The 24,143-nt window shown below is 38.9% G+C and overlaps 1 protein-coding gene, 1 long non-coding RNA gene and 1 pseudogene across 5 annotated transcripts in view; 2 read left to right on the top strand and 1 right to left on the bottom strand.

The window, feature by feature from the left end:
- Window positions 1-938, top strand: part of LOC306800782 — a 40,492-nt pseudogene extending 39,554 nt beyond the window's left edge. The window contains exons 28-29 of the transcript XR_013777938.1: window positions 317-430; window positions 840-938. The product of XR_013777938.1 is annotated as an uncharacterized misc_RNA (transcript). The remainder of the gene's footprint in view (window positions 1-316; window positions 431-839) is intronic.
- A 609-nt stretch (window positions 939-1,547) lies between these two features.
- LOC306801627 lies at window positions 1,548-4,008 on the top strand. The gene is made up of 3 exons (XR_013774150.1): window positions 1,548-1,815; window positions 2,293-2,532; window positions 3,164-4,008. It is a non-coding gene; the product is annotated as an uncharacterized lncRNA (long non-coding RNA).
- Window positions 4,009-7,273: 3,265 nt separating this feature from the next.
- HCFC2 (host cell factor C2) lies at window positions 7,274-24,105 on the bottom strand. 3 transcript variants are annotated; one of them, XM_079303217.1, is made up of 16 exons: window positions 23,871-24,087; window positions 21,963-22,111; window positions 21,406-21,566; window positions 20,166-20,374; window positions 19,595-19,679; window positions 18,458-18,561; window positions 17,720-17,908; window positions 16,425-16,610; window positions 15,901-16,004; window positions 14,770-14,926; window positions 13,598-13,798; window positions 12,334-12,404; window positions 11,019-11,156; window positions 9,577-9,762; window positions 8,837-9,122; window positions 7,274-7,901 (listed from the first exon to the last, which is right to left on the bottom strand). In XM_079303217.1, exons 1-16 carry the CDS (start codon window positions 24,034-24,036, stop codon window positions 7,876-7,878), a joined length of 2,418 nt encoding a protein of 805 aa, XP_079159343.1. In that variant the 5' UTR covers window positions 24,037-24,087; the 3' UTR covers window positions 7,274-7,875. The 3 variants fall into 3 exon arrangements, 2 of the variants coding, with proteins under 2 accessions (XP_079159343.1, XP_079159344.1); XR_013773929.1 differs by having other exon boundaries at window positions 7,312-7,901; window positions 9,577-9,758; window positions 23,871-24,089; XM_079303218.1 differs by lacking the exon at window positions 7,274-7,901 and having other exon boundaries at window positions 8,698-9,122; window positions 23,871-24,105.
- Between the last annotated feature and the right edge of the window lie 38 nt (window positions 24,106-24,143).

Below are 24,143 nucleotides of genomic sequence, written 5' to 3'. Positions count from 1 at the left end.
AAAATTCCCAAAGATCAAATTCTTCCTGTTGATCAGTAAAGATCTTGTGGAAACTTTAGATTTATTTGTATTCTTCCATGATGAGCATACCTACATAATCCTTGCTGTGAGTTGAGAACTCTTGAATGTAGTCCAGCATCTTTTCCTTCTTTGTTTCAGTGGAGGCATCTGTTTTTGTTTGCTGTGAAACCTAATGTGGAACTTGGCTAACAGATGGAGGTGGACTGCAGCTTCTCTGTGGACAGTGCTAGAGAACAGATTTGCACATAGCTATTGTTCTTATGTTTTGTGTGTCGTGTCTTTTCTGTTTTGAAAGTGTGAGAGTGAAAGAAAGAAAGTGAAGAAACTGATAGAGATAAAACACCCAATTGAACTCCATCTGGACCAAGAAATGAGAAGAAACTTAGAACTGAAGAAGGACTTCTAAGAGGTATGCCTTTTTGATGTGGTGAAGGGATATCCCCGAATAGAAGTCCAGTTTTATTGAACTGTGATGTAAGAATAGACATACATACATTGTATGGAGTCTCATGTTAGTTCCTGCATGGTATATCCATGCATGAGCCTTACTTATGGCTGCAAGGGGAATTGTCAAGCCATGCTGCCCTGCAGTTCTCCAGGGGTGGGGAAGGAAGTCTGCAATTCATCTTTTCAGCTGAAATTTGGATGCACCAGGTGACCTGTGGCACAGGAAAAGCAGGTCTTTTCTCAGCAATTCCTGGTACTATCAAGTGTGTTAAAGATGAAAAAAGCTATGTCTCCACTCCTTACTTGAGAACATATAGGAAAGGTTGCTTATTCCTGTATTTCATTGTTTTCTGAACTGATCTGCTATATAGGTTGAAGAGTCTTCTCAGCAGAGCTACGAAAAAAATAAAGATGTATGAGGAGAGAGAAGTGGAATCTCATCTCCCCATGAAGGGAGAAATGAAGAGCAGATAATCTCTCAACTTCACTGACCATTTCAGAATGAGAACAAAGGTGAGCTTTGCTTAATTTGGGGTTTGGTTGGTTGTAGTGTTACTTCTTTTCAAACCTGTGTGAAGCTTTCTCTGCATTTCCTTCCTTTGCTGTATTTTAGATTTGATTGATCTCTCTCAGTGCTTTTTATACTGCTAGAGAAGCAGGTGACTAATACTGACATAGTTATCATTATGGGTTAAGATGCAATCCTTAAGATTTCTGTTCTGTGAAGGAAAACTAGGAATTATCTTTATTGGTTTCCGTTTAGGTAGTGGCTCTGAGCTTTGAGCTTCCCTTGGGAAGGGGGGCCAGCCCAGAGTTGTTATGCTGGTGCCTTCCAGAAGAAGCTAGGTAAACACATGGCTTTCACAGAAGGCTTTGAAGCCCTCATGCTGAGCAGTCCTAGGCGTTGGTGACACTTGCTGCTCCTCGCACCTGGTGTGGCGTCTTAGAAACAGACCCTCCAAACCAGCTCAGGTCAAATGATGGGCTATTTTTGGAGGCCCTTCATCTCACAAGCCAAATAATAGTCAAGGACCTGGAGACTAACTTTGGGAAAAGGTTACTACCAAAGGTAACTGTTTGTGTGCTTTGGAATGTTTCAGAGCTAACAAGAGACTCGATAAAGCCAACGCTAAGCTCATCTGGAAGCGCCTTGAAAGGCAGTCGTCGGTCCCAAGCAGCACTGTCAGTGGAGATCTGGCTGCAACTCCAGTTCTGCACTCAACTGCACTGGGACATCTTGGCAACCGCTCAGGACTGGACAGGAATCTGAGTGCAGGAGACAGCTTCCTAAAGCAATATAGGAAGCACTTGTCATCCAGAAAGAGGCTTGTAGCCTCTGTGACCAAGGTAAGCATTTTGAAAAACCATTCTTGACTCCTGCTGGAGAGTGGCAGTGTGCAGGGTTCTCCCTCTTAGCATGAAGTTAAAATATATTTATTGTTCCATGCCATGTTGTCTAATAGGCCAAAGCAACTGCTAATCCTTAAAACAATGCACAGCTGTACAATGTAAGGCTGAAGATTTTGGTCAGCAGGGTTGTAAAAATTTTCAAGAGGGTCCAAGGCCATAAAGTATTTAAGTCAAAGCAGTGAAGTCTGAATGTCTGTCACTAGCTTTACAAATGCTGTTGACTGATAAGGAAATGTGCACAAAATGTGTTTCTTCCTCTTGCCCAGCTCTTCCCATGTTAGGTGTCCTTGGAATTTTTGAAGCCTTATTCAGGTTTAGAGACTCTCAAGTCATGTAAAATGTTCTTACAGTGCTTTATTTCTTCCTGTATGCTGTAAAAGTAACATAAAGAATGTTATCTCTTTTTTCCCACAGCCACTGCTGAACTTGAAACTGGATCTGCTCGACTTTCAAAGAAGTTCCATTTGCCCCAGGATCCCCTTTGCAGAGCAAAAGCAAAGCACCATGATGTTTTAACCAAAAATTATATATTTTGAATGAAATGTTGTGGACAATTTTTACTTTTATAGAGCATCTATAGTTTCCCTTCTCTCCGCTTCAGATGTGAAAACTTGTTTATAAACTCTAAGTCTATTAAATGGATGTTGTCCTGGGGTGACGTTACAATACTTTGAATCCCCAGTCGTGTGTTCTGTTCATGCCTGGATGTTGGGTGCTTTTAGAATTGACTCTGGGAAGGTTTGTTTTATGTCTAGCTGGCTGACACCCCTCCCCCATTGCCTGGGCTTACAGGGGGAGGCTCGAGGGCTGGGCTGCCTGCTTGGCTTTTGCTTTTGCCAGCTTGGCGGCTGGGCTTGCTTTGCTTGGCTTTTTTTGCTTTGCTTTGCTTCACTTTCTTTTTGTTTTTTTCCTTATTAGTTAGTTTAGCTAGGAATCCCACCCGAACATGACCTGGAACATGGAGAAATCCCAGACTCTGCCTGTTTGTGACAAGCACTGAGCGTTTCTGCCCTCCCGGCACCGGACACATTCTGAGTCTGTACATCCACTCAGACTGGTGACAGTTTCTTTGTCATCCGTGGCTGTTTTTTTCTTGTGTTGGGGAGTGTTTTTTCTTTGTGTGTTTGCTAAATAAACAAGTTTTTTTCCACTTTTCCTCTGAGGAAATTCCTCCCAAACCCGGTGGTGGGAGGGGGAGGAGTTGTGGGGGTTTGTTCTCTAGGCAGCAACTTTTTGGAGATTTTCCCCCTAATTTGTCCTAAACCAGGACAGATGTCAAGCTCAGTGCTGCTGGGACTGAGAGACAGGACTTCAGTATTGGAAAGGGGTGCAAAATTAATCCAAGCTAAAAACCAAAGCCTGAGCAAAAGGAGCCTGAGTTGACGTTTTATTGAAGTTAAAGCATCTTGAAGTCCAAAGTCAGAGCAAAAATAGTTTACTGAAGCTACTGAAGTCATTAAAGTCCTCACAGTTCAGCCTTACATACTGTTACAGTTCCAAGCAGTTACAGCTCTAAGCAGTCACATCTCTAAGCAGAATTTTTCCCACTAATGCAGAATCAGCCTATTGTTGTCATTACTTGGCAGCCTTACAAAACCACATCGTTTCAAAGACCTCTCCAGCTGAATGAGCTGTAGCTTTTCATATCTATGAGTTCCTGTTTCTGGCCTTGTATCTTCTGCTGTGCTTTTTGTTCCATCTCCCATTTCTTTTCCAACACAGTACACTTAGCTGTTGGGGTTTTTTTAGCATACCTAGCTTCTTTTGCACTCATGTTAAGAACCAGATCCATTTTTTCTGATCATCAGATTGACTGATCTGGATTCTTGAGCTTGACACAACCATCACAAATGTTTCCTATTACATTAGCTTCATTATGTTGCGTCACTCGTGTTCTATGTTTTTACAAAAGTGTTCCCTTTGTTCTTTCTTGTCCTTTCACTTAATGTGTTTGGAATGTTTCCAGTGTTATTTTCATGCCTAGAGATGTTTGAGACCTGGAAGTCGAGAAGAAACACCATTCCCAGGTCTTGCTGGGAAGCAGACACTATGGAAGTCCACTTAACCAGTCCTCAATCTCCTCAAATGCATGAAGGCAGACATTTGAACTTTGACACATCACTCTCCACACATACACATACATAGCTGGCAAAAAGAATGTTGGGATTAAAAGAATGTTCCACCTCCTTTCCAGGTGATCCCCTTTAAAGTTCCATATATTAACGAATGTATGGGTTGTCAATCCCAAATGCCCTTTGGAAGCTAATAAATTTAATTAAACAGTGCATTGCATGAGTTTTTCACATAATTGAGAATGAGTGCTCTGCTAAGGAGCAAGTACTATAAACTCTAAGTAAAGGCAAATTATTTAAGAAGCAGCAGTAAACTCTGTGATGACATGTAAGCCAATGAAATGTGTCTGCTTAACAGTTTGAACAAGGATTGCAATATAAACAAATCACTTGCCATTTGTATTTTGATTTAGCACTGATTTCTTTTTATCTGATGCTGGTTTGATTTTAAATATCAAGTATGCATACTTATGTCATAAAGTCTCCGTCTTTCAAGAAACTGAAAAAAAATAATCCGTATTTGAGGGTCACAGAAAAAATGTTTACCAACTGAAGATTTCAGGGGACTTTTCTGGGACCTTTTTAACAAACTGCAGCAAAGCAACACCAAACTCTTTGTCACTCATTGTCAACAACAGCAACATGACCCTGTATAGACAGGATAAGTTATGTCAAAATTTCAGTTCAGAGGCCACAGCCTGCAAGGCACAAAGGCATGGAAGGGGGCAGAGTGATGGTGAGTGCACAGCAACAGCAGAAAGTGGGGCAGGGATATTGGAGAACCTCAACTAAGGAAAAAGCTCATGAGGTAACCAAGAATTGAATTAGGAGACAATGTGTATGGAAGAGGAGTAGTATTATGACAGTGCTTATCAATAAACCCTCTTCCCCAGTTTGACAAATTTACTCATTCTGCATCAGGAATTCCAAGTCAGTACATGAACACCTCTGAAAAAACAGAGGCTCCAAGCTTGTACACGTACACTGAAAAAACAGACACACTTCAGCACTTAGAATGCGTTTGATAGGACAACCACTTTATTACAAAGAACAAACAATGCTTCAAAATAAGACTAATCAACTTGTATTGTACAAAATGTCAGTTTCCTTGTAGAGGTCATTAAGTAACAGGCTGTAAGACTAAGTTCACGTGAAATTCGCTATCCTGAAATAATCAGATAACAACAGTAATACTTATTATTATCTTCAGAGTTTTATGGCATGATCATGTGCTCTACTCCAAACTACATTCAAAAAATATTGCTATAATTACTTTGAAAACACAAAGTGTAGGTTATTGTTCACTTCATTCCCACTTTCACAAGAACATTCTGAAGATGAAGCTGTAGCCATGTCTGCCATAACTGGCATGACAGTCACAACCTCCCTAAGGAGTTCAGTAAACCTAGACAATTCTACAATATGGATACTGTAATCTGATAGATTTCAGCTTCTGTTACATGTCCTTAAGCAGTATCTGAAATAAATGGATAACATGGAGTCTCAAAGAGCTGGTGTCAACAGTCTATAAACTTTAAAATCGAACAATCAATATTTGTCTGATATCTAGTTGATAGGCAAACAGGTGGGATTTAGACATTATAAATACAGTTCTAAAAACAGACCACAAAGTGTATTTTACAGTGTGTACCACAATTTCAGTTTAAAGTAAAACTGTGAGCAACTGAAGAGTTGCATATGATCACTATTCAACGTTACCCAACTTGGACAAAAAAGAGAGAAGTGACATCTTTATGTCAAGTCAGCTGAATAAAGCACACTCACAAGGAAATTATACTTTTAAATGCCACAGTTTTACCCTTTGGTAGTTGTGACATACCCACTGAAAAAAATAAATTGTGCAAAGCATGTGAAACCAAGTGCAAAAAAACTCCACCCAGACACACCCAACAGGTTTTATTCTTAAATAACAACTCTACAATCACAACTATCAACCAATAAAATCAAAGCCACAAGTTTTTCTCTAAAGGCTTCTTTCACAGTACTAATAAGAAAAACCAAGTTCTATTCTTCTAGTTGACAGTTCATGTGTATGGTACTTCAGTTATCAGACAGTATTGGTAGTGAGATCCTACCTGATGAAATGGACCATTAAAACACACATATCTTAAAGCCAGTTAACTTCAGGAAAAGTCCTATACATTCATACTATAAACACTGTTTAAAGTGAAACTGGGATAACTGTCATTGTCACAAGCACATGATTTTTCTCTGGAGTCAAAACACGTGTGTTGCTCCAGTGCCACAATTAACATTATTATAGCCATTTATGGTCCCCAGCACTTTCTAGATGCCATTGGAGCATGTGATGCATTGCATTATTAAGGCTGTACCAGCACTTTGTTAAAACCCTGATTCTCAGGGTAGCCAACAATTGGCTATTAAATCTGCTCTGGGATACTTGAGCTGCTAAATCTCTACCATTTTAGTGATACTTCTCCCACCAAACCAGGCACATCATTGATTTTAGTTTATATATTTACAAATGCTCTTAAGACAAATTTAACTGGAAGAGGCAAGAAATTCTACCTTGACTTATAATATTTTGGCATTTGGGGCAAAATTAAAGTGCAAAGTATAAACTTCATTGCACAGTAAATAATTTAGGTTTCATTTCAAAATAAATCTTATTTAGGTGCCTCAATCTATTCACCTAGTGACCTTGTCCAACTGAGCCATTTTCCTCTACACTTTGGTAAACACAGTTTTATATATAGATACATAAATAGTATTTAAAATGTTTACCTTTATTTCACTACTGTGAACAATTTTTTTCTTTTGACATAGGAATGGATCAACCTATTCCTAGAAGTAATGCTTGTGGATTTTATCAGCTAGCTAGTTAATGTAAAATGATGCATAGTAAAAGGGAGATACTGAACTTGATTGGTAGAATATATTGGTAAAGCAAACAAGCACTTAAGAAGATTAATTGGAATAAATATGTTGAGAGTTGCCATATAATATGTGCAAAATTGCTTACCATGTATTCTAAACTTTGGTTAAAATTTTCAGATTGAAGTTTTACAGAAACATTATGGAAGCAACACAAGTGATTACTAACACAGGAATGAGGTAAGTTATTATTAGTGCAAAAAGCAAGCATATGCTAAAAGCAAAGCATATGGATTTAAAAAAAAAAAAAAAAAAAAAAAAAAAGGAGAATGAATCTCATGGAAGTTTTAATAGAAGACCAGAAAGGTCTCTTGTAAACATTGGTATTTACAAGTTTAAGATTTGTACAACTACAAAAGGATAATTTTAAGTAATAGTAGTGCATTTACAATGAATTTACGTTTTTTGTAATAAGAGCAATGGATAAGTTTATCTTTTTCCTTTTAAATTTTCAGGGGATATCTTTCAAGACATTTGTTACAAATAGTAGAAAAAATCATTTCTTTACAAAAAAAGTATATATTAAAATATTTATACATTTTAAGTTACTATATAATAACTGGAAATTTTTGCCTTGTACTCAGGCACCACAATGAAGAATGTGGTATAGGGAACCGAAACTAAATAGATTTTGCTCATATCCCAAATCTTATTAATTATCTATGCAAGATCTGTAGCAATCACGGGGACTCTACCTCAAATACTATTACTTGTGCCAATTCTTCTATTAATTTTTAATTTGAAACTCAGTGTTCTTTACATTTGAACATATCACTACCAAAAAGAGCTGCTGGATGGAGTGTGATCCTCCACCCCACCATCTCTGATATATTTTCTATATGATACTCATACCTGAGCAAGGCTCTATAACGCTGATGTGTCAAACGTAAAAAAGGTTATATATTTTAAGATAAAAACAATGCAAAAATAAAATATTTGTAGCATTTACAAATAGTACAAGAGTTACATTAAACACTACATTCGAAACTTCAGGTTTATTAAGTCGTTTCTACTTTGAGCCTGATGTTTTCATATCTGCAAAAAGAAGGATACATTGTTAAATGTTTCATAATTTCACATGGTGTACACAGTCAAACATTTTCAAACAAACACTGTTTCAGAGTTCTAGGATATAGATCATAGTCAAAACCCCTGCCAATTAAAGAGTTAAAACAGCATTGAAATACTGAACATCACTGGAGACAACTTCTCCATTGTTACTCCCCATCTTAGAAAAGCACATATTAAAGATTGAGCAGTGGAGCACTGAACAGGAGGGTCCCAGCCCATTGACTGATGTTCAGCTGCCCTCACACCTCAGTTCCCTGCTGCCCGAGGGGGTAGGCACTCTGCCCTTCCTACCCTCCTCTGTGCCCACAGCTCCTCTTGCTGAGCAAAGCCAGCTCCCAACAAAGCTAAACCAGAAATGGGAAGGAGCGGGATCAGAAGCTGTAAAACTTGAGACCCCAGACTAGTTTACTGATAAGGCAGCCCAGAACTGACCAGGCTAACACTAATTTTATTTTCAGTGGATCCATTACCGTCCCCAAATCATCACAAGCCTGTACAAATCCAAGCCCAGGGACAAGATCAGAAAATCTCTTCTGGCTGTAACACAGATTTCAAAGTGTATATGCATCCAAAAATGCACCTTACATCACCTGAGGAATTTTTTTTTCCATTTAGGAGGGTGTAAAGAATGAGAAAAACCCTGATTACACTGTATGTCACATACATATACACATAACTGGATTACTTCTTATTAGACTGAAAAACTTCTGAGCTGAAGTGAATTCTAGGGAAGTCAGAAGCAACAACTAGAACAGCATAAAACTCCCATAAGGAACCAAACAACATTTCAAGAAGTAATGTACTGAGTCTGTGTCAGTCAACATGTAGTGCTGTGCTGTTTCTGGAAGAAATGCACAGCTCCTGCTGCACTCAAATGCTGTGTGTGACAGTGACTTTACCTTGGAGCCACCGAACCTGCGTGGCCGGGCCGTAGCCTCTCTCGTTCTTGGCTGAAATCCTGAACACGATGGCAGGCCGGGAGCTGTAATCCACGTGGGCATTGGAAAGCTGGGCAGCAGTCACTATACAGGAGGTTTTAAGACCACAGTATATCCTCATAAATACAAGCTGACTTGGATTTTCCTGTAATTGTGTGGAACGGATGGCTAAGTAGGCAGAGTATTCTAAAATATTTCCAGAGGGTGAAGCAGGAGGCTCCCAAGAAAGATGAATACAGTCTACACTCTGAAGAAAAAGAGAAAAAAATGATAGCATGTAGCTAACCATAAATATATAAACAATATAATCCACCCCCCCCCCCAAATTCTAAAGATTATTTGAAAATGCTAACCTATCATAATCACTCTGGAGATAAGGATGTCTTTTGACTCTTTTAAGAAGTGTGGTAAACCCCTATAGATTTAATGATGCAAGACTAGAAAATCATGGGGAAACTATCAGGTGATCGAATGGTATCTGCTAACACGATCACTAACTCTTGAAATAATCCTTTTTAGCAAATTTCTTAAAGAATATTATATTGAGCAGAGTTCACCAAGTAAGCATTGGACACTATTTTATATGACAATTCTAATTTAAAAATAACCCCAACAACATACCAACTACAACCAAGAGTTCTGAAATTACACCAGTGACCAGAATTTTATACATCAGAATGAGAATTAGCTGCATTTCTCACCTTGGTGATTTTGACTGTTGAAGGAGCTCCAGGAAAACCTGGAATGCATGTCTTGAATTCACTGATTTTACTGAAAGGCCCAATACCACAGCCATTAATTGCAGCAACTCTGAACCTGTACACTGTGCCTGGAAACAGATCTTGTTTCTTAAGTAATCTGTAGTCTGGTACATCTGCACCTTCTGTCTGAAAATAAAGCAACATTTGTGTTAATTTTTAAAATATTATAAACCCAATTAGCCTAAAAAAGTATAAAGTTTTAATCTGAGATTAATTAAGTTTAATTGTAATGTAAATCTAGTTAATACTGGTATACTTACATCAGAATTTATGAAAAGGTTCTGACTGACACAGTATTTTACCTCTAAACAGCTGATCTAAGATAAAATTTGGAACTACATCTCTGGACCAAAAGATATCCCATTTTCTCAGTCATTAAAATTAGACTGCACCTTGTGGTTATTTTTACTGGGGAAAGTTAAAACCAAGTAGAATTTACAATTATGTAAGTTATGATTTAGTTAACATAATCTTCTGTCCTAAAAAAATATTTTTATTTCAAAAGCAATTAACTCCTAACATTTGGAGCTGCAGTTCAATGTGTAGGTGATCAAAATGTTTTACAGTAAATTAGTAACATACAGCTTCCTGAAACATTATGTGCTACCATACTTTCATGATTAAAATATGCATTGATGCATCACTGATCCTTACATTATAACTATTTTCCTACTGAATAATGTGAAAGAACCACAATCAATGTAAACACTGTGCTGTGCTCTTTAAAACTAAGACACAGAATATTTATAGTGAAAGGCTTTCAAAGAAAGGTTTCTGGTACTTTGTTTCTGTCTCAAGAACTTGACACAATTTTTGTTTCTAGTCAACCAGGACATCACTAATTTACACTTTTACCATCACAACTGTTACACTTTTGCAAGTTTCACACTCAGAGTTTTCACGTATCAACTTACAGGTACCAAACATTTAGTTAGAAAGATCAAATACAAAAGCCACTATGGTTCTAGATCTAGTATTTTTAAACAGCCTGGCCTATGTCTTATTAGTATCTTTAACAATTTTTATGCAAAGATTCTGGGAACAGAGAAGAAACGGAAACATTTCAATGCTGGACTGAAATAACATATTAAGAAATTGTGGGGTTTTCAGTTTTTAACAATTTTACTGGCTTGAAAGTTTAGAAAGCCTAAAATTGTTTCCTAAGGCAAGAAATAAGAAGAGAATTAGCAACAGCAAAATAAGATATTTAGTAAAAAGAGGTGAGAAAAACACATGAGGAACTGCTGGTCACAAAATACAGAATTTCTATGAGCACCAGGTTCTGGTGCAGTATCAGAAAATCCCATATTTTGTTGTGAACTATATAAGCAACAGATTCTGAAATAGGCACATGCAAGTTACATCAGAGAAGCAGCAGCTACCTTGCTATTGATGTTCATTGTTTCCTCTGGCAGCAAGTAGAATTGATTCACCACAGCACTGTTGTTCTTAAAAATTCCCACATCACACCACCGGCGGTCCCTGGTTTTCACCGGTGCCGGCGGCCTCTGGGGAGCTCTCTAGTATTTGAAGAACACGTCATGTAGATTACCCACACTTCAATGCCATGGAAAAAAATGTCAAGGCTCTAGCATATGTAAGAGACAACCCCCTTGCACACCAGTGTTACTTTCTTATGCTTCAAAAGAATATGCATATATTATCAAAATACTGTGCAAAACCAACTGGCTCTTATACATTTACTGAGACACAGTCTGTCATTTAAAGAGCAACAGCTGGGATGTAATATCTGATATTCTGAATGGGGGGGAAGAAGCTTAAAGCTGTAGAACTAGGTGTCTGTAGCAGCATGTAGTTGTGAGTTCATTTCTCTCAGAGGTCAGGAAGTTTCCTAAGGTGGTCCAACATGGGCAGCTCCCCCGGGGCTCAGCTGTAGCTCAGCCCCACACGTGCTCCTTGTCAGGCACCGTGGAACTCGCCTGCAGCTGAGAACAGCCCTCTGCTGTGGTGTGGGGCCATGGGATGGAGGGCAAACTCCTCCTGACAAACTGGCTCTCTTGCTGGTCTCCAGGCACCTGGGAGGGCACTTGCACAAGGCAGACCATGATCCTGCTAGCACAGAAATGGGGCAGGAGCTGCAGCTGCTCTTGGCAAAAGCACCCCAACCCTTTATTAGCAGCTGCTTCTCCCCATCCTTAATTCCTCACTTTTGGTGGCAACAGCGGCACCTTGGGTTTGTGTATTAAGTTGTAAGCAGGTGAAATAGGAAGCATTTACTTTTTCAGGCAGTATTTACAGCTTGCATAGTCAGTCCCCATCTCCTCTAGGGAAAAACATCAAGATGTCAGTTATGTTTCAAATCTATAGAATCAGCAGCTAACACTAGTCTGATCTAATACACACTTCATGTTAAACTCAGTTGTGCATACAGAAAAGCTTTTTACATTTGCACATCGTGCAGCAGAGACCATTCCACTGTGCCAGTTGATAAAAATGATTCAACAGCTGAAACATGTACTTGGATCTCCTCCCAACTACACAACCACTTTAGACTCACATCTAACCCACACAATGCAATTAGTTTTACAACAGAAATGTTCAGCCCTGTATTACTCACTCCAAGCTCAAAATAAACACGCTTTTCTTTCAGAAATATAATTAAAGAAAAACAGAGCCCTTAAAACTAATCAACAGAACAATAGGTAAAGCAATTTCATTATACTTTTTCAGACTTACAGAAGATTGTGAATCATTTGTCTGTCCAGTATTGACCCTTGTTGAAGGCATGACATAAGCAGTTTCAGCAGCTAAAAGCAAAAATAAAATGTTAACAGCTTAAGCAATAGAAAAAAAATTAATACAAAACCCATGAAAGTTGACTTCAATAGCCATTTATAAGTATTTGTTGCACAAGAATGTCTCAGACTTCTTTTGCATGCAGTTACATTTATAACACAAACTAATTTTGGCTTCTGTCATATTCACAGAACAATTCTGAGAGTCTGGCATTGGAGGCTGCTACAGATAATACAAACAGAAGGCAGGACTCAGAAAATCCTAAAAAGTGACTGGATTATGAAATCAATATGAAATATTTGTGAACAAATAATCTAAATACCAGATTGAGGCACACACTAGGGACATTGTATGAATAGTCTAAGTGCAAATTCCTAATTTGATTGCATTGTTTCTGACATCAATAGTCTGAATTCTGAACATAACCTGTTAAACTGCAAACAACCCTAACAAATTCATTAAATTTAAAATGGAAACTTAAAAGAAAAAAAAAGATTAAGCACATGAGTAACACATGGGAGTATTAGTATTCTATGCTTGTATTCCTGGGTTTTGCTTTTAAAATACAATACTGCTTGCTAAAAAATCACACTATACACACATCATCAATATGAGAATACAGTTCTTGAGCTAACACTCAAAACAGTAACAAACACAGCCTGTTGATACTTGTGAAAAACAAAACTTGAAAAATGACTCATTTATGTTCTGCATTGCTGCTTATTTTGGGTATTTCCAGCAGACTTTGAAAAGGCCAACACATTAGACCAGCAGTGAGCTGGCCACATTAACTGGCCATATTTATTACAGAGGTCAGTTGCTTAAAATCAAAATCATCTAAGGTTACTATTTTAGCCTTTTGCTGAATAAATAGACAAGCACTGAATAAATGCAAATGTACAATAAGCTCAAAAAAAGGCTACCACTGATATTTAGAAATGGATCTCTGCATAAATGAAGATTTTGAAGGCCTTTTCACTTACAGGAAACATGGTGATTTACAAATGCACAGAAGGAATACCCTGATTTTAAAAGATGTATAAATACTAGCAGAGATCATCCAGGCTGCACAAGGTCTTCAATGCCCAAAGCCCTAGCTACATCCCAGGTACTACTCAAGACAGCAATCCCACCACACTAGAAGAACTCTGACGGCCTTAGAAATATATGGCTCAAAATACAGTATGTGAAACACATTTCAAACCTTCAGATTTTGAATTGAATGTTGTTAGTGAAGTTTCATCTTTAACAACTGCCCCATTTGTACTTGATGATTCAGTTTTAACAGCCTGCTGGGTTACCATAGTTTGTGTGCTGGAGACAGTACTGGATACTGAAGCATCAGGATTTACACTTTGTTTGTCCAAGTCATGTAATTCACCTACATTTGCTGATGTCTGAGCACCTTTAAAGAAAAGACAGTATTAGCAAGAATTCAATACTGATAACACAATAAATCTCAACTTGGTCTCATGGATTTAGTTTCACATAAAGCCTGAGTTTAGTTCAGAATTAGTTTAGAACAGATCTAATTATATTGATTGCTAATGCTTAATTTAGGTTTATAACTGAACAGAAGTCTGTCTCCACAGTCATAAACAGTATGTAAACAGTTATTTTAAGCTTGCTGGTTTTTATGTATTCGGTCACAAAAAAATTAATTTGGGAAAAAAACCCTACTAAAATAAAGCATCCACACAAATCAGTATCACAGATTTGTAACAATCAATTTAAGATTAACCCCTGTAGAAGTCTTTTTCTCACTTAGCAATAAGAACCACAATTTCCATATCTAAGTAAATTATACCATGAAGAAAATAAAAATACAACTACCTATAAAATACATAGAAGGCAAATATAAACAGATCAGGTGATTAAGCCTGGATTCACTGCACTGAACTTAAGGCACTTCAGTGAAATGCATAAATCAGAACCTTGTCATCTTTTACGTCCTCCACAGTCATAGAGAAACTGCTTGTCTCTACATTGCCTGAAATTTTACATCACCCATTAGCTTTTCACTGCTAACAGACAGACACAAAGTGTCAGTTTGAGTTACTATCATCATAATGCTCTAAAATGTCATCTGTCCCTGTTTACTTGATGCTAAAAATGGCTATTTATGTTTAAATAAGCAGACTGGCCATCATAATAATGAATATATCAAAAATTTAGTGTCCCTTGCAACACTTCAAACAAGATTTCAATTTTCTTCGTATCTTCTAAAAAGACGTTCAGTAATAACTAACACAAGTTGGGTTTTTATAAAGGATCCTTACATAATTTTAAATTACAAGACAGAAACAATTTTATTTTATGGCTTTGAGAGGAATTTTAGCTCTCGCTTCTAAATTTCTTTTTCTATAGTCATCTTACTTGAAGTACAAACAGGCAAATGAGAAGGGGCATTTGATTCTCTGAATCCTGTAGCATCTGCATGGTTTTTCATAGTCTCCTGTGTAACCTTGTTTTCAGGTGCTGCAATCTTTTCTTTTCCTTCTACTTTTGAACTGGATGAAAGGGCAACTTGGACCTAACCAAAACAACACATTTGTTAATGTTAAACTGCAAATTTCAGAAATTTCAATTGCAAACATGGCATGAAAATGCTTGCTCATAAACAATAATATAAACTCCTCCAACAATTCCCTCTATACTTTAAATTAGACCAAGAAATCAATCTCTCAATCCTTACCTTAGTCATTATAAAACAAAGACTCAAACACTGAGTTGACTTTGAAGAGTCACACTAAATTTTATCATTAAATGGTATTTCATGGCTGTGTATATATAGTCTACTAGGGGGACTTTGGGGCATGGGGAAAATCACAATTACAGAAGCTTTCAACCTTTGCTTTCCTGAAATGTACTTGAGATAGTTCTACTCTGAGTGAAATTTATGGTATATCTGCATTTCTTTTCTCCAGAAATACATTATGGATCCCACAGAGATCTAAGATTTTACACAACTAAGAAAAGGTCCAAAGTTCTAAAAATGAGATCCTTCAGCCAGAGTTTATCCTCACTATTTCTGTTAAATTAGCAAAACAGAGGAATGTGTACAACTGCACACCAGACAGATAATAACTGGATTTAACCTGCTGTAGGAATTTACAATTAAACAGACTAGCATAAAGCTAAACTAGACTAACAAAGAGGGAATATGCCTTATTCTTTTTGCTTCCCACATTAATGTCACCAACATTCTGAGGATGAATAGTATTCCTAATGGTGTCAGGCTCCCAATTGGCATTGTGGAAGACAATACAGTTGCAATTCCCTTCCACATTAACAAGAAGACATGAAAGATTGTCTCTTATTAATAAAAACAAAAAGTATGTAAGAAAGCAGACAACTACTTCAGCAGGTGTCTTTTTGTTTTATTTGGGGATTTTTTTCTAAGACCTAAAAAGTATGCAGGGAGTTTTAAAACTGCAAAACTGTTCTGCCAGTTCAGTACCTTCCCACACTGTTTTGACACTGAAGCATTTTTCAGTTTACACTTACGTTATTAGGAATGAGATTATTTGTTTGGCTGGGATGATCCACCTTCATTTCTGGATAAGGGACACTAGGCAATGATTGTGGGCTCTGACGGAGAGAACAGCCACCTTGCAGGTAAATAAAAGGAAATTCCCATCAATTATATAAAATCTAATATTATGGTTTTAACCTATTTCAGTGAGAAAGAGGGAGGCCAAAGCTGCCTGAAAGAAAACTTTGTTGTAAGTCTGAAATGAAACTGTATATGGCCAGTCAGATAAAAATCCCTTCTTCACTGTTTCCTTTTTCAGCTTGTGCCCAGCATTCTACAAATATCTTCATAATTCAGAAGTAGCTGGCCAAAAGCAACAGAAACAAGTCAAAGGGGAATTTTCCATAATTATGATGCAAGCATTTGGAGAATAACCAAAGAAACAGGGTCTCTCTCTCACAGAATGGTTCTTTAAAAAACAAACTTGTATTTAATACTTATGCAACCCTCCAGTCTGCTGAGCACAAACATTACTGTAATGTGATCTGACTGCTACCTTGTGAACTCAACACTGATGTCTCAGGAATGCCAGTACCAGGAATTCCAGCCACCGGTGGCACTGGTGAGTCAGCATGTAATTGAAGAAGATATCCTTCAACTGTAGGTACTTCATCCCACTTCAACTGAAAAGAGTTGGTTGTAGCTCTGATCAGCTGTACCTGTGATGGTGCTTGAGGTCTTTCTACAAGAAACCAGTAAAATGCAGATGGCATGTTAGAAATTGCCCTCCCTTCCCAGTTTTTTAAATAGCTGCATATTCCAAGTAAAATCAGTTGCTCCTTTTTCACTAATGTACAAGATATACCAGATTCAACAAGAAACCACTGTCAAAGGTGGCAAGTCAAGTCAGAGATTTACAAATTGTCTTTTCAAAGTATTCAAATATGCTCCAGTTTTGATGCTTTGTTTCAAATTATTCTTCTGCTGCCAGTAGGCCTTTGGGTGGTGGCTACATCATTGCAGGGATTAGAGACAGGAGGTCCTTGTGCTTTCCTGAAATGCTGCAGGTAGTTCTATGACTCCTAAAGCTTTACATATTACTCTAATTCACAAATTATTCCTCTTCCTTTTTGCTTGTTCTCAGTAGCTGAAGTGATCTTTCTCTAACTTCTTCTGCACAGGCTGAAGCCTAGACATGACTAGTGCAAATGGCTCGCTCCTCTCACAAACCTCTATGCCTGACCAGCCTTAAGTACATCCCTCCCCAGCTACTCCTTTTCATTTTCTGAGGGAAAAATGAAACAGTAAAAAAAAAAGTTCTATTCTAATTTCCTCTCTCCCAACACCATCTCAGTATCCTGCTATCAATGCAGCTACTGAGCGATTAGTTTCCAGAATTCCCTTCATCCCCAGGAACAATTTGGTGATTTCTTAGATTGAGGAGTATAGTTTAGCAGTCCAAGAGATGAGGAAGCAGCAGCAGCAATGATCCCAAGAGAAGAAAGGATTTGGTGAAAAAAGTAGAAGCAGAAAAGACCACTAAAAGGAGAGGCCTGGAACCCTGAATTTAGGCAAAACAGCCTTTAGCATCTTGTTTCAGCTGGCTATGGCATGCAGTGAAAAATCTAGCACAAAGTTTTTTCAGAGGCTTAAATAAGCCTTCCTAATTTTTTCATTTTAAGTAATAGCCTTTAAACAACCAGAAGTGAAGCAAGATTTAAAAATACTTTTAAAAATGCAAATAGTCTTCCAGTTTCCTGCAGCTTTATTATTTTGATCAATCATGCAAGCTTCCCATATGTTAATAAAACACAGAACATAGTACAAGTCTCTTACTTATTTCTGACTCACCAGTATCAAGGTACCAAAGATCTTTGCAGCAAACTTGATTGTTCCAAGCTTTTCTGTAACCATCTCTACCACTCCAGATATACAGACGAGTGCCAACAGCTACAGCACAGTGTCCTGCTCTTGGCCCTGGTAACAAGTTACTTTTGTCCTCCTGGCAATCTGAGATCAGACCTATCCATTCTGTGGTATCTAGTAAATGAAACTCAAAGCATTTAGTTTCCAGATGTTTTCCAAAACAAAAAATACAGATGTTAACACACTTAACTTTTCAGAAAAAAATGATAATAAATCACCTCTGTTTTTACAGACAACTGCAATGGAAATATTATGAAGAGAAGGTCACTTTCCAATTAGCGTACAAGATAAAATCAATTAATACAAGCTGAATTTTCTGACCTCTACTTATCTTTCTCAGGCAAATAGATCAGAAGTTGAGAATTCAGGGGTGGTGCTATCAAGCTTAGAAAAACCTCTTTCAGAATGTCTCTTATGTTCTTCTATAAATGAAAGAGTATTTACATTACTTAGCATTAAAGTTGTAATAACCAAGATTTGAAGAAGCAAACCTGCTGAATCTTCAAAGAAAAATAGTCATTAAAATATTACTTTTCAAGTAACATGCAAAAAAACTGGCAACTTTTTTAGTCAGCCAGGATTACAACTACGTATCTTTTACTCTACTCTCTTAAGAAAATATTAATTCCAAATACCCAGTCCCAGAAAGGCAGAAACACTAACCCAAATTAAGGTAAGAAAATGAACCAGTGCATTTCCATTCACCATCAGGAGTAGAAATTTCACCTCCTGTTGACTGTGGAACCCATCCACCAAAAACATACATTCTGAAATACAGGAGAAGAGGGAAGAGGGAGAAAGAAAAGGAACACCAATTAACATCTAGATCTGCAGCATATGCTCTCTCAAACTAGGACAAAAAAGAAATTTTCCAGTGTATTACAGTTTTGGTTCACAGCAAATTTGATTTGTGTCTATGTCTTTATGAAGTACTGTTGCAGACATCTACCTGCTGAAATTTTTTAGCAAATTGACTAATTGAAAAACCCAACCACACAAAAAAATCCCGGAAATTCCTCAAACAGCTTCCTAGAAATGGAAGTTAATACTGCAACATTTAGCAAACCATCAAACTGCTAATGCTCTCCAAAAATCCCACACGTACAACAGAATTTCTTCACAATCCTTTACTGTAGACCCCTCAGTAAGTCATGCTAAAATGACAGGCATCTAACTCAGATATCAAAATTTAAAAATATAATGCAGGCTACAAACTACTAACATTTTAAGTAAATAATAAAAAGCTATGCTGTTGGATCAGAAGATATAAAATGTTCATACTTCTTTACTCCCTTGCCTCTTTCTCCTCATGCCAGCTTGTAAATTGATACTAAATAGACTGAAACCCATGTTTAAAAATCCACTTCATCAATGCTACCTGCTAAAACAAACCACATTGGCAAGAAGCAGAGTAATGAGGGACAGATTGCAGAAAAAGTGAGGAATAGTTTTGTCTGGAAGTAGTTTTACTCTTTGAGCAGTTTCTTTACACAGCTGCCTCATCTGTGTCACACACACAGAGGCACTAAAGCTTGCTCCTGACAAAGCTCAGGCCAAGCTGAGGCTGCCCCAGCATGCACAAAGATGCTCCAAGAAGCCCAGAAAGCAGTGGTGGGTTGGGCAGATTGTTCTGTTGGATGGAAACACTGACAGCTTGCTGCCCTCGAGTTAACAGTGGTACTGAAATAGCAGAAAACTACTCTACAGGGCTGATGATTATACTGAGCAGTAGTGGATAAGCATCATCATTCTCCTACTAGGTGTACCTTTCTAGAGTTGAGCTTTTAACAACAGACATACTTGTTTCCTATTACATTGGCCGTATGGAGACTACGAGGAAGTGGCACTGTCCCTTTGGTTTCTGGTCTTGACCAGGTCATGGTTTCTGAAAGAAAGAGAATAAATTCCTCAAAAAAATATTATCTTGTTGCTACATATTTCACTACCTGGATTTTAGGAGGGAAACGTATTTCTAATATTCAGCAAAGCTAAATTTCAACTTTCTAAAATGGCTACTTTAAGAAAGAGGGTGCAATAACAAGCAGTTGGAACTTCTTAAAAAGTCACAGGAAATACTGACAAACTAAGTGTTTATCAAAAAACTAAATTATGGTTTCTTTATGGTTATTCAATTTTGTTTCTTTAGAGTGCTTTAAATACTATAATATCTGTATTATGGAGTACCCATAATCAGTGAAGATAATATATGCAAACAATACTGTATCTATTTAATTCCAAATATTGCAAAAGCTTAACACTATGGTGTCAGTCTCAATAATTATCTGCACCACAGCATGCAATTAACCATTCTAAATGGCAATTTTTCCCCCTCAGCCAGTAAGCACTGACTTCTGCTGGCAAACCAACTCACCTATGTCAAGTTCCCAGAGATCATTAAGCCGACAGCCACACATGCCTCCAAAAATATACATCTTTGGGCTTCCCACATCTTTTCTGCAGTACACAATGGCTGTGTGAGATTCTCGGGGAGATGGCAAGATTCCTTTGGTCACAGGAATACTCCAGCCGACCACACCAGACCCATGTTGCAGCTCCAGTTCATAGAAATCATTTAAATATCTAGGGTATTATCAAAGTATGAAAAATTCACTTATAAGCATGATGATAAGTATGTTTTAAACCCTGACCACTTCCAAGGATTACAGACTTCTGTCCTGGGAGGATGTAGAGTTTTAAACTCAAAACATTTGATACCGTGCCAAATCTGGATTTAAAATGGATTTCAAACAAAAAAAAAAAAATTAACAGTTTTATCTTGCTGCCTCCGAAAAAACATGCTATCTTATTGGCTACATTGTATTACATGAAAGAAACATGAAAACAACATTTCTTGCAAAATTGCTACATATGGACACACAACAAACAGCAAAGTTGTGGGAAATACACTATAACAAGAGGTATTAGAAATTTCAACAACTCTTAAGGCAGCAAAGGTGACAAGAAGCTGTTTTCTCATGTCTTCAGACTGGCCAATGCACAATTAGCCATTTGTTGCTGAATCTATTAGCAAGTTATTTTTAGATAATGGTCTTTGAATCTTGGCATTCCCACCAGATACCTCTTGTTCACTGAGACTGAAATTGCCAGTTTATAGCTCAGTGGATATGAGTGCTCTGAACTGCAGGTGAATGTGGATATAAAACTTCAGCATTCAAGTACAGTTTGCTGACAATAACTGCAACTTCAGCTGTTATTGTAAAAAATTTCCAGATGAATTCATAACTGTTTTTCACAGCAATACAGAAGAAACATCCATCATGAATTCCCTAATGACTCATGAGACTCTGCTGATTGAGGTGATTCTAACAGACAAGCCATTCTTCAAAGCATCACCCAAAATACCAGGAGAAATACCTAAGCCTACTCAGGTTTCCCTATGAAAGTGTCACAGCTGTCACTCAGTGTTCCATATTGTGGGATTAGCAGAAGGAACACTTAACCTTCTCCACATGTAACCCCTTCACTGCACAAATAATCCAACTTTGAGTACTTGGCATGCAGAACCACCTGCCTAGCACATTGCTTTTCAAAGCTGTCAAATCTAGTAATTTGTTTTTAAAGCCATTAAATGCCAAGACAAATCAGCATACCTGGGAATGTTATTATTTGAATCTTCACTTTCATTTGCCAGGCCACCAAATAAATAGCACTTGTTACCATACAAAGAAAAGCTGTGGCCAAGCCGAGGACATGGTGGTGATCCATTTGAAGGAGCTTGAGGTTTCACTTTTTTCCAGAGCCATCGACTTGCCTTGAAGACAAGAAAAATTTATTCAGAAATAATATAATTTCTAGTCAGTCATAACAAGTAGAATTAATATAATTACATATTAATATGTATCCATTAGATATATGTGTATATTTTCTGACTTATTTTGAAGGGAATGCTGGACTTTTCTTAGGACATTTGTTAAAAGGGATGTGTAAGAGATAACTTTAATAAAATATTAAACATATTATACTTTAGACAGAAGTCTCTATTTCAAAGTTATTAAGAATAAACTTTAGATTCTTAAGATGAAGAAAATCTGAAGAAGAGCAAAGATTATCTAACGTTCTTCTGCAGTTGGTAAAATAAAATGTATTTCTTCATAAACAAATAAATAAAGTAGTCCTGAAAATCAAAACACATTCATACATTTCCTACCTGCAATTCATATAAATCATTGCTATATCTTCCATATTCAACCATTCCTCCAAAAACTAGTATTCTGGTACCATCACAAACAAATCCATGTGCTGCACAACCTGGAGGAATATCTCCCCTTACAGCAGGAAGGAACCACTGATTCGTAACTATAGCAGGAATTAAAAAACCAAAAACCAGATTAAAAAGATTAGAAATACTGAAGCATGTATTTTTAAACACCTCTGTTTTCTAAAGAATTACCTTTTATGTGCATATAACTGAATGGGCTATTTGCTTCACACTAAGTTTTAAATGATTTTTTTTTTTATAAAAAGAAAAGCAAACAGTTCTATCAGACCAATGTTACTCAGTATATGAATGAGCCCATGAGGTCACTGTAACTAAGTCAGTTATGAAGGGTCATCCAGCAATTTAACAGACTTGCCAAGAATAGAGGCTAATGAGGAACACGAGTGCAGTTCCACATAAAAGAGATAACCATGCTAACTCAGAGGGAGCTAGCCCTAGAAACAGAATTATTAGAGCTACAGCAGCATGGCACTGTGCCTGGACTTAATAGCCCTATTCAAAAACTAATTACACTGTTCTGGGACCCATTTTAATATCCACAGAGTGGGAGAGGGAGGCACAGAGTCGAGAAAAAACAACTGAAACTGCCTGATCCAGAAGCAGCATACTGGTGTCTGAACTATTCTGGAATTTAAGAATTACAGGGGACAATGTCTTCTATTTCCTACATTTTTTTTATGAGCATGAAGAGGAGAAGTAGGAAATTAGAAGCTTCCAGTGAGCATTGCTGCAGGGGATTAAGATGCTCTCACTGTGTGCCAGCTCCTCGAAAATCATCACATGCATAGCAAGGGCCATGGATGACATCCCACACTCGGGCAGCTCAGGTCATAACCCTGCATCTTAAACCCCAGAATAAAAAGGGTTAGTTCGGGCCAAGCACTCATCCAGAAACCGGAAACACTGAGTCATGATCCTTTTTGTCACTCTTGCAAAGGGGAAACACCCTAAGCAGAAAGTCTGGCAAGAAAAAAACCAAGTCATGATAAGACTCACTGAAGAGGCACCCGTCAGAACCTGTGTCCTGATGGCATAACTGTGTTAAGAGTTTTCTTAACAGAAAGGTTATGAGATATTTTTTTTTTCTTCTCCCCTTCAGAAATGTGATTTAAGTGTAAATCTTTAAGCCATCAGAGAAAAATCTGCCTGGAAAAACCTCAAGCAGCCAACACTCTCCAGTCTCGGCCCAAGCCCTGAAATTACACGCAAGTTTTCCAGCCTCACTCAGCATTCCGTACAGTAACTATTCAGGCGTCTAATCTTTCACAAATAAAATCGGTCTTGGGCAGCTTCCTGTTTGGAAAGGCTCCCGATGCCAACATGTTTACTTTTCCAAACAAGATTCCCATTCCAGCGCGTTTGGCTGCCGTGAGCCGCCGCCAGCAGAGGGAAGGAGGGGGATCCGGACACTCGTAGGGACTAATCCCGCCTGCCGCCATTCAGCCGCGACCTGCCAGCGGAGAGAGGCTCCGCACCCCTGCGGACAGCCGGGGAAAGCCGAACAGCCGCCACGCTGTTCTGATACCGAGACCCTCCCGGCCGCTTTCCCCAGGAGCCCCGCGAACCCCGCAGCACCGGCGGGCGCGCACCTCCCCAGGGCAGACCCCCGGCCCAGGCGCATTTCCCGCCCCGCCATTTCGGCCCCGGGCAGCTCCTCAGCCCGCCCGCCGCCCCCTCGGCCGAGCGCCCCGCGGGCAGTGCCGGGGCAGGGCGGGAGGCCCGGGGGGATCCCCGGCGCCGCGCCGAGCCCGGTGCCACCGGCGGCCGCGGACGGGACGGCCCCGCCGTGTCCCCCCCCGCTCCGCCCGCCCCGCGGCGCGGCCCCGCCCCGCGCACCCGTGTTGTAGACGTGCAGCTCGTCGGCGATGCCCTCGTTGCCGCCGCCGAAGATGATGAGCAGCTCTCGGATGGCGACCGCGCGGTGCCCGTGGCGGGAGCGCGGCACCGGCCCCGTGAAGGAGGACACCCGCCTCCAGCTCAGCCCGGCGGCGGCCGCCGCCATCTCAGCGCCGCTCCCACAACGCACCGCGCGGCCGGGGCAGCCCGCCGGGGAAGGGGGAGCGCTGACGTGAGGGCGGCGGGTCCGCGTCCCGCCCGTGTCCCGCCCCG

Source organism: Erithacus rubecula (genome assembly GCF_903797595.1).
Source record: "Erithacus rubecula genome assembly, chromosome: 4".
Taxonomy (NCBI): Eukaryota; Metazoa; Chordata; class Aves; order Passeriformes; family Muscicapidae; genus Erithacus; species Erithacus rubecula.
The sequence above is the reverse complement of the archived record's forward strand: the minus strand, read 5'-3'. Positions and strand labels throughout refer to the sequence as shown.